General features: G+C 39.3%; 1 protein-coding gene and 1 non-coding gene across 2 annotated transcripts in view; one reads left to right on the top strand and one right to left on the bottom strand.

Annotated features, from left to right (window-relative positions):
- DNAH14 (dynein axonemal heavy chain 14) overlaps positions 1–15,915 on the top strand; it is a 321,439-nt gene that overhangs the window by 24,439 nt on the left and 281,085 nt on the right. Inside the window, exons 8-9 of the mRNA XM_089311474.1 lie at positions 6,095–6,157; positions 15,278–15,419. Coding sequence (XP_089167600.1) covers positions 6,095–6,157; positions 15,278–15,419 — 205 coding nt within the window. The remainder of the gene's footprint in view (positions 1–6,094; positions 6,158–15,277; positions 15,420–15,915) is intronic.
- LOC127483664 (U6 spliceosomal RNA) lies at positions 4,839–4,945 on the bottom strand. The gene has a single exon (XR_007910085.3). It is a non-coding gene; the product is annotated as a U6 spliceosomal RNA (small nuclear RNA).

Here is a 15,915-nt window from a genome sequence, read left to right as displayed (position 1 = left end):
CTTTGGGACTGGCTTATTTCACTCAGCATGATGTGTTCCAGATTCCTCCATTTTGTTGCAAATGACTGGATTTTGTTGTTTCTTACTGCAGTATAGTATTCTAAAGAGTACATATTCCATAATTTCTTTATCCAGTCTACCGTTGATGGGCATTTAGGTGGGTTCCAGGTCTTAGCTATTGTGAATTGAGCTGCAATAAACATTAGGCTGCAGACTGCTTTTTTGTTTGCCAATTTAAATTCCTTTGGGTAAATTCCAAGGAGTGGGATGGCTGGGTCGAACGGTAGGGTTATCTTCAGGTTTCTGAGGAATCTCCAGACTGACTTCCACAGTGGCTTGACCAGTTTGCATTCCCACCAACAGTGGATTAGTGTCCCTTTTTCCCCACATCCTCGCCAGCATCTGTTGTTGGTAGATTTCTGAATGTGAGCCATTCTATCCGGGGTGAGGTGAAACCTCATTGTGGTTTTGATTTGCATTTCCCTGATTGCTAATGACCTTGAACATTTTTTCATGTGCCTGTTGGCCATTTGGATTTCCTCTTTTGAAAAATGTCTATTGAGGTCCTTGGCCCATCTCTTAAGTGGGTTGTTGGTTTTGTTTTTGTGGAGTTTCTTGATCTCTTTGTGGATTCTGGTTATTAACCCTTTATCTGTTGCATAGTTTGCAAATATTTTTTCCCATTCTGTCGGTTGTCTTTTCACTCTCCTGACTGTTTCTTTTGCAGTACAGAAACTTCTCAATTTGATGCAATCCCAATAGTTGATTTTGGCTTTGACTGCCTGTGCCTCCCGGGTCTTTTCCAGAAATTCTTTGCCTGTGCCAATATCTTGAAGGGTTTCTCCAATGTTCTCTAGTAACTTGATGGTGTCAGGTCGTAGATTTAGGTCTTTAATCCATGTTGAGTGGATTTTTGTGTAAGGTGTAAGGTAGGGGTCTTGCTTCATGATTCTGCACGTGGAAATCCAATTTTCCCAGCACCATTTATTGAATAGGCTGTCCTTGCTCCAGGAATTAGTTTTAGATCCTTGATCAAATATAAGTTGGCTGTAGATGTTTGGGTTGATTTCTGGTGTTTCAATTCTGTTCCATTGGTCTATCCATCTGTTTCTGTACCAGTACCATGCTGTTTTAATTACAACTGCCCTGTAGTATGTCCTGAAATCTGGTATTGTGATGCCTCCGGCTTTGTTTTTGTTGTACAAGATTGCTTTAGCTATTCGAGGTCTCTTGTGCCTCCATATGAATTTCAGCACCATTTTTTCCAGATCTGAGAAGAAGGTCTTCGGTATCTTGATTGGTATTGCATTGAATCTGTAAATTGCTTTTGGGAGAATGGACATTTTGATGATATTGATTCTTCCAATCCATGAGCATGGAAGATTTTTCCATTTCTTGGTATCCTCTTCTATTTCTTTCTTTAAGGTTTTGTAATTTTCATCGTAGAGATCTTTAACGTCTTTGGTTAAGTTTATTCCAAGGTATTTGATTGTTTTTGTAGCTATTGTGAATGGGATTGATCTTAGAAGTTCTTCCTCAGCCATGGCATTGTCTGTGTATACAAAGGCTGTTGATTTTTGTGCATTGATTTTATACCCTGCTACTTTGCCAAACTCTTCTATGAGTTCCAATAGTCTCTTAGTAGAGTTCTTTGGGTCCCCTAAATACAGAATCATGTCATCTGCAAAGAGGGATAGTTTGAGTTCTTCCTTCCCAATTTGTATCCCTTTAATTTCTTTTTCTTGCCTAATAGCTCTGGCTAGCACCTCCAGAACTATATTGAATAGCAGTGGTGAGAGTGGGCATCCCTGTCTGGTTCTAGATCTCAGTGGAAATGCTTCCAACTTTTCCCCATTCAATAGGATGTTGGCTGTGGGTTTTTCATAGATTGCTTTGATTGTATTGAGGAATGTTCCTTCCAAACCCAGTTTGCTTAGAGTTTTCATCATGAACGGGTGTTGTATTTTATCAAATGCTTTCTCGGCATCTATTGAGATAATCATATGGTTTTTCTTCTGCAGTCTGTTAATGTGGTGTATCACATTGATTGTCTTGCGCACATTAAACCATCCCTGCATACCAGGGATAAATCCCACTTGGTCTGGGTGGATGATCTTTCTGATGTGTTGTTGCATTCTATTGGCGAGAATTTTATTGAGGATTTTTGCATCTATGTTCATCAGGGATATTGGTCTGTAATTCTCTTTCAGTGCTGCATCTTTTTCCGGCTTAGGAATTAAGGTGATGCTGGCTTCATAGAAAGAATTTGGGAGGATTCCCTCTTCTTCGATTGTTCTGAATAGTTTGAGAAGAATTGGAGTTAGTTCTTCTTTAAATGTCTGGTAGAATTCAGCAGTGAATCCATCTGGTCCTGGGCTTTTCTTTGTTGGGAGGGCCTTTATTACTGTTTCAATTTCTGTCTCAGTTATGGGTCTGTTTAGGTTTTCTATGTCTTCATGGTTCAATTTAGGCAGGTTGCATGTGTCTAGGAATCTATCCATTTCTGATAGGTTTCTCTGTTTGCTGGCATACAAGTCCTTGTAGTAATTTCTGATGATTCTTTTTATTTCTGTGGTGTCTGTTGTTACGTTTCCTTTTTCATCTCTGATTTTATTGATTTGGGTCTTTTCTCTTCTTTTTTTAGTTAGTTGGGCCAATGGGGTGTCAATTTTGTTTATTTTTTCAAAAAACCAGCTCCTCGTTTGGCTGATTTTTTGTAATGTTTTTCTTGATTCAATCCTGTTGATTTCTTCTCTGATTTTAATTATTTCTCTTCTCCTACTAGATTTGGGTCTGGTTTGCTGTAGGTTTTCTAGATCCTTGAGGTGAATAGAAAGCTCATCTATTTGGTGCCTTTCCAATTTCTTGATGTAGGCACCTATTGATATAAACTTTCCTCTTAACACTGCTTTTGCTGCGTCCCATAAGTTTTGGTATGTTGTGCTGTTATCCTCATTTACTTCCAGAAAGTTTTTGATTTCTCTTTTGATTTCTTCTATGACCCATTGTTCATTCAGGAGCATGTTGTTCAATCTCCATGTGTTTGCGTATGCTCTAGGGATTCCTGAATTGCTAATTTCCAACTTCATTCCTTTATGGTCTGAGAAGCTGCATGGTATGATTCTAATTCTTTTGAATTTGCTGAGACTTGCTTTATGGCCTAGTATGTGGTCAATCCTAGAGAAGGTTCCATGTACTGCTGAGAAGAATGTAAAATCTTTAGCTGTAGGATTGAAAGTTCTGTATATATCTGTTAGATCCATTTGGGCTATAGTGTCGTTTAAATCTACTGTCTCCTTGTTGATCTTCTGTCCTATTGATCTGTCTATTTCTGAGAGTGGAGTATTGAAGTCCCCCAGTACTATTGTATTAGGGTCTAAGTCTCCCTTTAAGTCCATTAACAAATCTTTTAGATAAACCGGTGCCCTGTAGTTAGGTGCATATACATTGATAATTGTTATATCTTCCTGTTGAATTGATCCCTTAATCATTATGTAGTGTCCCTCTTTGTCTCTCTTAACGGTTTTTGTGGTAAAGTTTATGTTGTCTGATATTAAGATGGCTACGCCCGCTCTTTTTTCATTTCTGTTGGCATGGTATATCTTTTTCCAGCCTTTCACTTTCAGTCTGTATGGATCTTTGTTGGAAAGATGTGTTTCTTGTAAGCAGCAAATAGATGGGTTTTGTTCCTTAACCCAATCAGCCAATCGGTGTCTTTTAACTGGACAGTTCAGGCCATTCACGTTCAATGTGACTAATGATAAGTGGTAACTTTGCCCTGCCATTTGCCAAAGATAAGTTCTAATATATGCTTTGAATTCCCTGTGATCTTTTGCTGTGAGCTTTCCTTCCTTGGTTTCCTTCCTTTACCTTCTTTCATATTGATGACCATGTTTCTTTGTTTCTGTGTGTAACACATCTTTAAGCATCTTTTGCAGGGCTGGACGAGTAGCAACAAATTCTTTCAATTTCTGTTTGCTATGAAAAGTCTTTATTTCACCTTCATTCACAAATGATAGCTTTGCAGGATATAATATTCTGGGCTGGCAGTTGTTCTCTCTTAGTACCTGGGCTATATCTCGCCATTCCCTCCTAGCTTTTAGAGTTTCTGATGAGAAGTCAGCTGTGAGTCTGATTGGAGATCCTCTGAGAGTAATCTGACGTTTCTCTCTTGCACATTTTAGGATCTTTTCTTTATGTTTCACTGTGGAGAGTTTAATTACAACGTGTCGTGGTGAGGATCTCTTTTGGTCGTGTTTATTAGGGGTTCTGTGAGCTTCCTGTACTAGGATTTCTCTGTCCTTCTCCAAACCTGGGAAATTTTCTGCTAATATCTCACTAAAAAGGCCTTCTAATCCTTTCTCCCTCTCCATGCCTTCAGGAACTCCTAGAACCCGAATGTTGGGTTTTTTAATAGTATCCTGAAGATTCCCGACAATATGTTTTAGATTTCTAATTTCCTCTTCTTTTCTTTGGTCTGACTGTATCCTTTCCTGTTCTCTGTCTTCTAAGTCCGATATTCTCTCTTCTGCTTCACCCATTCTTTTTGTAAGGCTCTCTATTGTGTTTTTCATTTGATCTATTGAATTCTTCACTTCAGTCACTATCACAGTTTCCTGTTGTACTAGTTGTTTTGTTTCATTTTGATTCCTCCTTAATATTTCATTTTCATGAGAGAGATTTTCTATCTTGTCCATTAAGGATTTCTGTAGTTCCAGAATTTGTTTTTGAGAACTTCTTAATGTTCTTATCAATTTTTTGAGATCTGCTTCTTGCATTTCTTCTATGTCATCATCCTCATAATCTTGAATGGGGGTGTCTTTTTCATTTGAGGGCTTAAAAATATGGAACGCTTCACTAATTTGCGTGTCATCCTTGCGCAGGGGCCATGCTAATCTTCTCTGTATCATTCCAATTTTAGTATATGTGCTGCCGAAGCGAGCACAATAAACAAATCTTTTAAAAATAATATTTTAATGAGCTATTATTTAAAAGGCAGGATGAGAGAGTTGGATCAATCTTATATCCTCTGTTTCACTCCCCAAATGCTGACAACAGCTGGGGTTGGACCAGGTCAAATCCAGGATCATGGAACTCCATCCAGGTCTCCATCGTGGGTGGCAGACACCATCACTGGGGTGCATGGACCACAAGTGGTGGCTGTACCCACTGCGTCATGATGCCTGCCCCATTACCAGATTCACCCGAGGCACTTCTGATTTCTGAGGCCTCAGTTGTTTTGAGGACTTACAGGATTCTCTTGGAGCTGCCCAGAAGCTTCCAGAACTAGGTCTTCTGTGACTGAAAATAAGCTAGTGTCTTCACCAATATTGGTTGCTTCTTGGGCACTCCAGTCCCTGCCTGCTGGCTCTTTCCCAGCTATATAAGGAATCTCACTTTGGCCAACAGGTGTCACATCTCAGTGTTTGTTTAAAGGTGGTTGTTTTCCTCAAGATGCAGAGGCTACTCGGGAACAGAATGTGATATGGCACTAAATGAGTCTCAGTGCATAAAATAGGCAGCAGCATTCATTTCCAGATGTTGAAGATTTGCATAAATGGTGGGCATGCATATTTCATTTATGAAAATTATGTTTGAGTAATCACCAGGAAAACTTTTCAATTCTTATTCATATGGGTTTTAAAACCATAAATATGTCCCTTTTTCATTAGTATTAAATAGTATCAAGATGAAATACATTATCTTAATTTTTTTTACCTCCACTACATATTTTTTAATCAATGTACCTTTTCATCATCACTGAAGAATTAAATCTTGAGTCTCCCTGAAATAAGTCTCTTATCAAAATATAAGGCCAACAAATTTTAAGGGAAAATATATACTTATAGTTTTTAATACTTGCTAGAATATTGGAAATAATTGAATGTTTCATCTATGAAAATTAATTTACATTTACCTTTTGCTCTGTGTTCTGTTAATGGTTTGGGAAAAAATTTATATAGTTTAGTATTTAGGAAACTCAGGATGAATGAAATGTCTTAGAGAATTTTCTAATACTGATCTTTTACTACACATATTCTATATGGATACATGATTTATGAACATAAAATGTAAGAAGTGTTTTTCTTTTCAGAATTTATAAAGCCTTTGTTATTTGGAGATCAAATGTTAAAAGAATTAAGACAGATAAAAACAAGTAAGTCTTTTTTAAAAACTTTTATTTAATAAATATAAATTTCCAAAGTACAACTTTTGGATTATAGTAGCTTTTTCCCCCCCATAACCACCCTCCCACCCACCACCATCCCATCTCCCACACCCTCTCCCATCCCATTCTTCATCAAGATTCATTTTCAATTATCTTTATATACAGAAGATCAATTTAGTATATACTAAGTTTGCACCCACACAGAAACACAAAGTATAAAGTACTGTTTGAGTACCAGTTATACCATTAATTCAGATAGTCAACACATTAAGGATGGAGATCCTACATGGGGAGTAAGTGCACAGTGACTCCTGTTGTTAATTTAACAATTGACACTCTTATGTATGATGTCAGTAATCACCCGAGGCTCTTGTCATGAGCTGCCAAGGCTATGGAAGCCTCTTGAGTTTGCCAACTCCAATCTTATTTAGACAAGGCCAAGTCAAAATGGAAGTTCTCTCCTCCCTTCAGAGAAAGGTACCTCCTTCTTTGATGGCCCGTTCTTTCCGCTGGGATCTCACTCACAGACATCTTTCATTTAGGTTTTTTTGTTTTGTTTGTTTGTTTGTTTGTTTGCCACAGTGTCTTGGCTTTCCATGCCTGAAATACTCTCATGGGCTTTTTCGCCAGATCCGAATGCGTTAAGGGCTGATTCTGAGGCCAGAGTGCAGTTTAGGACAACTGCCATTCTATGAGTCTGCTCTGTATCCTGCTTCCCATGTTGGAGTGTTCTCTGCTTTTTAATTCTATCAGTTAGTATTAGCAGACATTAGTCTTGTTGATGTGAACCCTTTAACACTTAATCCTATCATTATGATCAGTTATGAACTGAAACTGATCACTTGGACTAGTGAGATGGCTATGGTACATGCCACCTTGATGGGATTGAATTGGAATGCCCTGTTACGTTTCTAACTCTATCATTAGGGGTAAGTCTGATTGAGCATGTGCCGAACTTAACATCTCCTCCTTCTCTTAGTCCCACTCTTACATTTAAGAGGGATCACTTTTCAGTTAAATTTAAACAACTAAGAATAATTGTGTGTTAAAGAGTTCAACCAATGGTATTAACTAGAACAAAAAATACTGAAAGGAATAAAATAGTAAGTTGTTCCTCGACGGTCAGGACAAGAGCTGATCAAGTCATTGTTTCTCATAGTGTCCATTTCACTTCAACAGGTTTCCTTTTAGGTGCTCAGTTTTCACCGATCAGAGAGCACATACGATATTTGTCCCTTTGGACTGGCTTATTTCACTCAGCGTGATGTTTTCCAGATTCCTCCATTTTGTTGCAAATGACCAGATTTCATTTTTTCTACTGCTGTATAAAATTCTATGGAGTACATATCCCATAATTTCTTTATCCAGTCTTCTGTTGATGGGCATTTAGGTTGATTTCATGTCTTAGCTATAGTGAATTGAGCTGCAATAAACACTGAAGTGCAGACAGCTCTTTTATTTGCCAATTTAATTTCCTTTGGGTAAATTCCAAGGAGTGGGATGGCTGGGTCGAACGGTAGGGTTATATTCAGGTTTCTAAAGAATCTCCAAACTGACTTCCATAGTGGCTTTACCAGTTTGTATTCCCACCAACAGTGGGTTAGTGTCCCTTTTTACCCACATCCTCACCAGTATCTGTTGTTGGTAGATTTCTGAATGTGGGCCATTCTAACCGGGGTGAGGTGAAACCTCATTGTGGTTTTGATTTGCATTTCATTGATTGCTAGTGATCTTGAACATTTTTTCATGTGTCTGTTGGCCATTTGGATTTCCTCTTTTGAAAAATGTCGGCCGGCACTGCAGCTCACTAGACTAATCCACTGCCTGCAGCGCCAGCACCCCAGTTTCTAGTCCCAGTTGGGGTGCTGGATTCTGTCCTGGTTGCTCCTCTTCCAGTCCAGTTCTCTGCTGTGGCCCGGGAGTGCAGTGGAGGATGGCCCAGGTCCTTGGGCCCTGCAATCGCATGGGAGACCAGGAGGAAGCATCTGGCTCCTGGCTTCGGATTGGCGCAGCGCACAGGCCGCAACACGCTGGCTGTAGCAGCCACTTGGCGGGGTGAACCAATGGAAAAAAGAAGACCTTTCTCTCTGTATCTCTCTCACTGTCTAACTCTGCCTGCCAAAAAAAAAAAGTGTCTATTTAAGTCCTTGGCCCATCTCTTAAGTGGGTTGTTTGTTTTGTTTTTGTGGAGTTTCTTGATCTCTTTGTAGATTATGGTTACTAATCCTTTATCAGTTGCATAGTTTGCAAATATTTTTTCCCATTCTGTTGGTTGCCTCTTCACTTTCCTGACTGTTTCTTTTGTAGTATAGAAACTTCCCAATTTGATGTAATCCCAGTTGTTAATTTTGGCTTTGCCTGCCTATGCCTCTGGGGTCTTTTCCAAGAAGTCTTTGCCTGTGCCTATATCTTGCAGGGTTTCTCTGATGTTCTCTGATAATTTAATGGTGTCAGGTCATAGATTTAGATCTTTAATCCATATTGAGTGGATCGTGTAAGGTAATGGTCTTGCTTCATGCTTCTGCACGTGGAAATCCAATTTTCCCAGCACCATTTGTTGAATAGACTGTCCTTTTTGTATCCTATTCTTTAAGATTTTATAATTCTCATCATAGAGATATTTAACATCCTTGGTTAAGTTTATTCCAAGGAATTTGAATGTTTTTGTAGCTATTGTGAATGGGATTGATCTTAGCAGTTCTTTCTCAGCCAAGGAATTGTCTGTGTATACAAAGGCTGTTGATTTTTGTGCATTGATTATATATCCTGCACTTTGCCAAACTCTTCTATGAGTTCCTATAGTCTCTTAGTAGAGTTCTTTGGATCCCCTAAATAAAGAGTCATATCATCTGCAAAGAGGGATAATTTGACTTCTCCCTTCCCAATTTGTATCCCTTTAATTTCTTTTTCTTGCCTAAAGGCTCTGGCTAAAATTTCCAGTACTATATTGAATAGCAAATGTGAGAGTGGGCATCCCTGTCTGGTACCAGATCTCAGTGGAAATGCTTCCAATTTTTCCCCATTCAATAGGATACTGGCTGTGGGTTTTTCATAGATTGCTTTGATTGTATTGAGGAATGTTCCTTCTATACCCAATTTGCTTAGATTTTTCATCATGAAAGGGTGCTGTATTTTAGCGAATGTTTTCTCTGCATCTATTGAGATAATCATATGGTTTTTCTTCTGAAGTTTGTTAATGTAGTGTATCACATTGTTTGATTTGTGATCATTGAACCATCCCTGCATACCAGGGATAAATCCCACTTGGTCTGGGTGGATGATCTTTCTGATGTGTTGCATTCTATTGGCGAGAATTTTATTGAGGATTTTTGCATCTATGTTCATCAGGGAAATTGGTCTATAATTCTCTTTCTCTGCTGCATCTTCATAGAATTTAGGAGGATTCCCTCTTTTTCAGTTGTTCTGAATAGTTTGAGAAGAATTGGAGTTAGTTCTTCTTTAAATGTCTGGTAGAATTCAGCAGTGAATCCATCTGGTCCTGGGCTTTTCTTTGTTGGGAGGGACTTTATTGCTGATTCAATTTCTGTCTCAGTTATGAGTCTGTTTAGGTTTTCTATGTCTTCATGGTTCAATTTAGGTAGGTTGTATGTGTCCAAGAATCTGTCCATTTCTGGTAGATAACCTGTTTGCTGGCATGCAACTCTTTGTAGTAATTTCTGATGATTCTTTTTATTTCTGTGGTGTCTGCTGTTACATTCCCTTTTTCATCTCTAAATTTATTGATTTGGGTCTTTTCTTTTTTTTAGTTAGTTGGGCCAATGGTGTGTTAATTCTGTTTATTTTTTCAAAAAACCAGCTCTTCATTTTGCTGATCTTTTGTAATGTTTTTTTTTTTGGGGGGGGGGGTTCAATTCTGTTGATTTCTTCTCTAATTTAATTATTTCTCTTCTACTAGTTTGAGTCTGGTTTGCTGTAGTTTTTCTAGATCCTTGAGCTGCATTGATAGCTCATTTATTTGATGCATTGATAGCTCATTTATTTGATGCCCTTCAAATTTCTTGATGTAGACACCTATTGCTATAAACTTTCCTCTTAACACTGCTTTTGCTGTATCCCATAAGTTTTGATATGTTGTGTTGTTATCCTCATTTACTTCCAGAAAGTTTTTTGATTTCTCTTTTGATTTCTTCTATGACCCATTGTTCATTCAGGAGCTTGTTGTTCAGTCTCCATGTGTTTGCGTATGCTCTAGGGATTACTGGGTTTCTTTTTTTTTTTTTTTTTTGACAGGCAGAGTGGACAGTGAGAGAGAGAGACAGAGAGAAAGGTCTTCCTTTGCCGTTGGTTCACCCTCCAATGGCCGCCGCGGCCGGCGCGATGCGGCCGGCGCACCGCGCTGATCCGATGGCAGGAGCCAGGAGCCAGGTGCTTTTCCTGGTCTCCCATGGGGTGCAGGGCCCAAGCACCTGGGCCATCCTCCACTGCACTCCCTGGCCACAGCAGAGGGCTGGCCTGGAAGAGGGGCAACCGGGACAGAATCCGGCGCCCCGACCGGGACTAGAACCCGGTGTGCCGGCGCCGCTAGGCGGAGGATTAGCCTAGTGAGCCGCGGCGCCGGCGGATTACTGGGTTTCTAATTTCCAGCTTTATTCCATGGTGGTCTGAGAAGATGCTTGATATGATTTTTTTAATGCTTTTGAATTTGCTGAGACTTGCTTTATGGCCTAGTATGTGGTCAATCCCAGAATAGGTCCCATGTACTGCTGAGAAGAATGTGTATTCTTTAGGTATAGGATGAAACGTTCTGTAGATATCTGTTAGATCCATTTGGGCTATAGTGTTGATTAAATCTGCTGTTTCGTTATTGATCTTCTGTCCTATTGATCTGCCTATTGCTGAAAGTGGATTATTGAAGTCCTCCAATACTATTGTCTTAAAGTCTAAGTCTCCCTTTAAGTTCCTTAACATATCTTTTAAATAAACCGGTTCCCTGTAATTAGGTGCATATACATTTATAAGAGTTACATCTTCCTGTTGAATTGATCCCTTAATAATTATATAGTGCCCCTCTTTGTCTCTCTTAGCAGGTTTTGTGTTAAAGTTTGTCTGATATTAAGATGGCTATGCCAGCTCTTTTTTGGTTTCTGTTGGCATGTAATATCTTTTTCCAACCTTTTACTTTCAGTCTGCATGCATCTTTGTTGGAAAGATGTGTTTTTTATAAGCAGCAAATAGATAGGTTTTGTTTTTTAATCCATTCAGTCTGTCTGTGTCTTTTAACTGGAGAGTTGAGGCCATTTACATTCAATGTGACTATTGATAAGTAGTGACTTTGCTCTGTCATTTTTCCAAAGATATTTATAATATATGCTTTGAACTTCCTGTGATCTTTTACTGGGAGATTTCTTCCTTTACCTTCTTTGGTACTGATGGCCGTGTTTCTGGGTGTGGCAGTTTTTCTCTCTTATCACCTGTGCTATGTCTCGCCATTCCCTCCTAGCCTGTAGGGTTTCTGATGAGAAGTCTGCTGTGAGTCTAATTGGAGATCCTCTGAGAGTAATCTGACATTTCTCTCTTGCACATTTTAGGATATTTTCTTTATGTTTCACTTGTGAGTTTGATTACAATGTGTCATGGTAAGGATGTCTTTTGGTCATGTTTATTGGGGATTCTCTTCTCCTTGATGGCAATCAGTGCCTGAGTGCTAGCCCCAGTGGGTATAGTCTGCTCTGTCCCAGGGACCACACAAAGGATCTGTGCAGTCCTCAGTGTAAGCTCAGATTCCACTACAATGTCTCTCACCAGGTGGCCAAGGCTACTGAGTTTGTGGCGTCTCCCACCAAGACTACTCACGTCTCAGCCACACCATGAGTTCTCCCACACACCCTTAATTTTTTTTTTATCACAGTCCTGGTTCATAAGCTCCACACATTCACTAGGTCTTAGTCTCCTGTTATTACTCCCAACCAGAGTCAAAGTTTTTCTGTTTGGCTGAGAGCAGGTACAGCCCCGAGCTGGCGCAGCTGTTACATATGTCCAAAATAGCACCTGCTCTATTGTCTCACTCCCCTTTGTAAGGTGACTAGAGAGAGAGAATTGTGTCCTTACCATCCCATTTTTTTTCTTTTCTCTAGTTAGGCTGGTATACTTTCCCCCACGGAGCTTCAAGCCTCGTTCCCTCTAGGCTCTTCCTGCCGCTTTTCCACCAGTGTCTTGGGCTACTGTGGTTTCACCTCACCTCTGTTTCCAGCGCTGGTGTGGGGGAGAAGATTCTTGGCAGCTGGGCTCCTGAGCTATGGGTGCCCGTGTCCTCCACATGGATCCACCACGTCCCTCTACTTCTGGAAGAGTTCCCTCTGCGGTTTTTCCCCTAACTCTTCCCTGAGACTTCACTATCTCCACTTTTATTAAACTATCTTCTTCTGGACTATCAGGGAGCTCCCTCCCTATTCCGCCATCTTGGAGCCCTCCTAGCGAGTAAGTCTTGATATGCAACATGCTTATAAAAATTTCAAAACAGTATTTTAAAAGTGTAGAATGAAAGTATATACAATGAGTTTTCAACCAGTGATTAGAAAATCATACTGCACTGCCTCTATGAGTAAATCTAACCCACCTCAATTCTTAAAGACAGTTAAGCACTTGCTGTATTTCCTAGTATACTTCTGTGACCACAGAGCTATGAAGAACTTCGGTGAATACTCTTGGTCACTTTATCTAGTTTTTGTTTTTGCTTCTAAGAAGAGGAAAGATTAAGCATTCTATGACATTCAGTCCTGTTTCATAGGATCTCTAGCAGTCAAGTGTCTTTTTTTGTTGTTGTTTTCACTAAACGTTTTATTCTGAGATAATTGTGGCTCAAGATGCAGTTGTAAGAAATCATACAGAAAGCTCCCATGTACCTTTTGCCTGTTTTCCCCCAAGATGGTAATATCTTGCAAAAAAATAAAAATATTGCAGTAACTAGGACATTAACCTTGATAGAATCAAGATACAGAGCATGTCTCATCACAGGATCCCTCATGTTATCTTTTGATTGCTGTATCCCCACTGGCTCCTTCCTACTCCTACTCTCTCCTTAACCTGTGGCAATCACTAGTATCTTCCCCTTTCTATAATTTTGTCTTTTCAAGAATGGTATCATAAATAATAATAATGAGAATTAGAGGATATTTTTGGAGGTAATAGATATTTGCATAGCATAGGTTATGGAGATTGAGATATATGTACTTACCTCCAGATGCATCTGGTGGTATATAATAAATATTTATATATTTTTGTATGCCACTAAGATCATAATGAAGTGGTTTTCGAAAAAATATGTTCTATATAAGAGGAATCATAGAAAATACAATCTTTGGGATTGATTGTTTTCATTTAAGATAACTCAGGTAGTGTTGTTTCTCTGTTTAATTTCAGATGTTTAGTCTTTGACCTGTTTCTTCAGCTTGATAGAAAGCCTTCCATTGAAATTTTCTATTAAATTATTCATATCAGTCATTGTATTTTTTCATCTCTAGGATTTCTCTCTGGGTTTTTAAAATGTTTATCAAACTTCTCATTTTGTTCATGTATGTCCAAATTCTGTTCAGTTTTTTATCCATGTATTCTTTTAGTTCACTGAACTCCTTAGATTATTCTGAAATTTTTGTCAGTCATTTCACAGGTCTCCATTAATTTAGGGGCCATTGTTGGAGGTTTGTTAGTTTGCTTTAGAAGTGTAGTGATTTTCTGAGTCTCTGTAATCTGTGTCCTTGCACTGGAGTCTATGCCTTTGAGGAGACAGCCAATTTTTCTGGCTTTTACAGGTGTTCTTTTGAAGGGATAGACCTGCTTTATTGAGTTTAGCCTGTGATTCTGGATGGGCCAGCTGGTAATGACTCCTGTCAAGCAGAGTTTGAGTTCTCTAGATGGCAACACAGTCACTTTTTTTCTGAGCTAGGGTGGAGCATTTGGCCTGGCTTCGCAGTCAGGCAGGGCTGATGACCAAACACAATTCCCTCTGATCAGGCCATGCTGCAGGGTGTGTTTCTTGACCAGATGGTACCACTGTTTGAGTTCTGTGGTTAGGCAGGATTGGAAGAGGTAGTTCAAGGTTAGGTGGACTCGCAGCTGAGGATGATGAACTAGATGCTATGGTCAGTAAGCTTACATAGGTAAGGTTTGCTTCCTTGTCCATGTGGGGACTTGGGGTGTGCTTTAAGGCTGAGAATGAATGCAGTTTGAACCCTATATATGGAAATGTCTGTGAAATTTAAGCTTCACTAGCTTCATGATATATAAATCTTTCATCTGTAAAATGGAAAGATAGGGAAGAGATAGTTTATGATATTTTTTAAAGATTTACTTATCTATTTGAAAGGTAGTGTTGCAGAGAGAGCGAGGCCTTCCATCTGCTTGTTCACTCCCCGAATCACCACAACAGACAGAGCTGGGCTAGTCTGAAGCCAGGACGTCTCCTGGGTCTCCCACGTGGGTGCAGGGGCCCAAGTGCATGGCCCGTCCTCCTCTGATTAAAACCCAGTCAGCCGCCAAGCATCACGAAGGGCAGAGGCTGCCTGTTCTCCTCAGTGTGTTTCACAGAAAAGGCTCCTTGACCCAGTTGTAAGGAGTCTCATCTCTTCCACCTGGCTTTCTTCCCCTTCAGCTCTATTCTATTTTCAGTGTTGATAGAGGTGATCAATCTACCTTTGTGACAATAAAACCAGTGGAAAAGGACAGGGAAAACAACCCATCACCTTCTCTACTTTTAGGATATGGGTAGTTTGAAAATGTGACCTCTCTCCAAATGGTCCCTAATCCAGTTAATTTTTTCCCCTGTAATTGGGAGAAAAGTAAATTGAGGAAATTTGTTTAGACTTAATAAGTTTACTAAAATATATGGTTCTGTGTATGTAAACCTATTTGATAATTCAAATCTATTAGTAAGTGGCCAAAGAGTATCTTGTTTCCCCTTCCTAACACATTTAAATCTTGACTAAAACATTTTCAGCCAAATGCAACTCCTAATGCCTACTAATCATTATCACTTAAAATGCAGATGTGATACCTTTAATACCAGGCATATGAACTGAATGATAATAATAAACTCTGAGTTCATTTAATTCTAAATGAGAGGTAAATCTGCGGAACTCTTTAAACATTCAGGTTGTTTTTGAACCATCATCTTTTTTGGGCTGATGAATTATTTCAAGCCTGTTTACTTCATATAAGAGGAATTTGTGAGGATGTGATTAATATCAAAGATAATAAGCATGAAGGAAATCCATCTGCCATATGTCTTGTAAAGGTGCGTATAACTATATGGGGGTAAGCAAGAGGTGTTTTGAGTTTCAGAGATATTTTGTGTGTTTTTTGAGATTTTAGAAAATTTGCTTAGACTTTAACAGTTTAGCATCTCTAATCTAAAAATCAAAAATGGATTTTGGAGCACTTTTTATTCTGGATTTTCAGATTACCAATGTTCACGATATTTGGGGGAGCATTTAGCCTAGTAGTTAAGATGCTCACATCTCATTTCAGAGTAGCTGGGTTCAATTCGCAGCTCTGGCTCCAGACTCCAGCTTCCTGCTAATGCAGACCCTCAAAGGTAGCAGTCATGACGATCGAAGTTACCAGATTCCAGCTACCTACATAGGAGACGTGGCTTACATTCCTGGTTTTCTGCTTTGGCCAGGCCCAGCCCTGAGCAGTGTGGGCATTTAGGAAGTGAACCAGCAGGTGGAAGTGTTCTCTCCCTCTCAAAAATTTTTAAAGAATGTTAAAAATGTAATACTATAAGCTAA

Source organism: Oryctolagus cuniculus, chromosome 13 (assembly GCF_051225735.1).
Source record: "Oryctolagus cuniculus isolate XC-2025 breed Fujian yellow rabbit chromosome 13, ASM5122573v1, whole genome shotgun sequence".
In the NCBI taxonomy this organism is placed as follows: domain Eukaryota; kingdom Metazoa; phylum Chordata; class Mammalia; order Lagomorpha; family Leporidae; genus Oryctolagus; species Oryctolagus cuniculus.
This window is presented reverse-complemented; position numbering and strand designations above follow the sequence as displayed.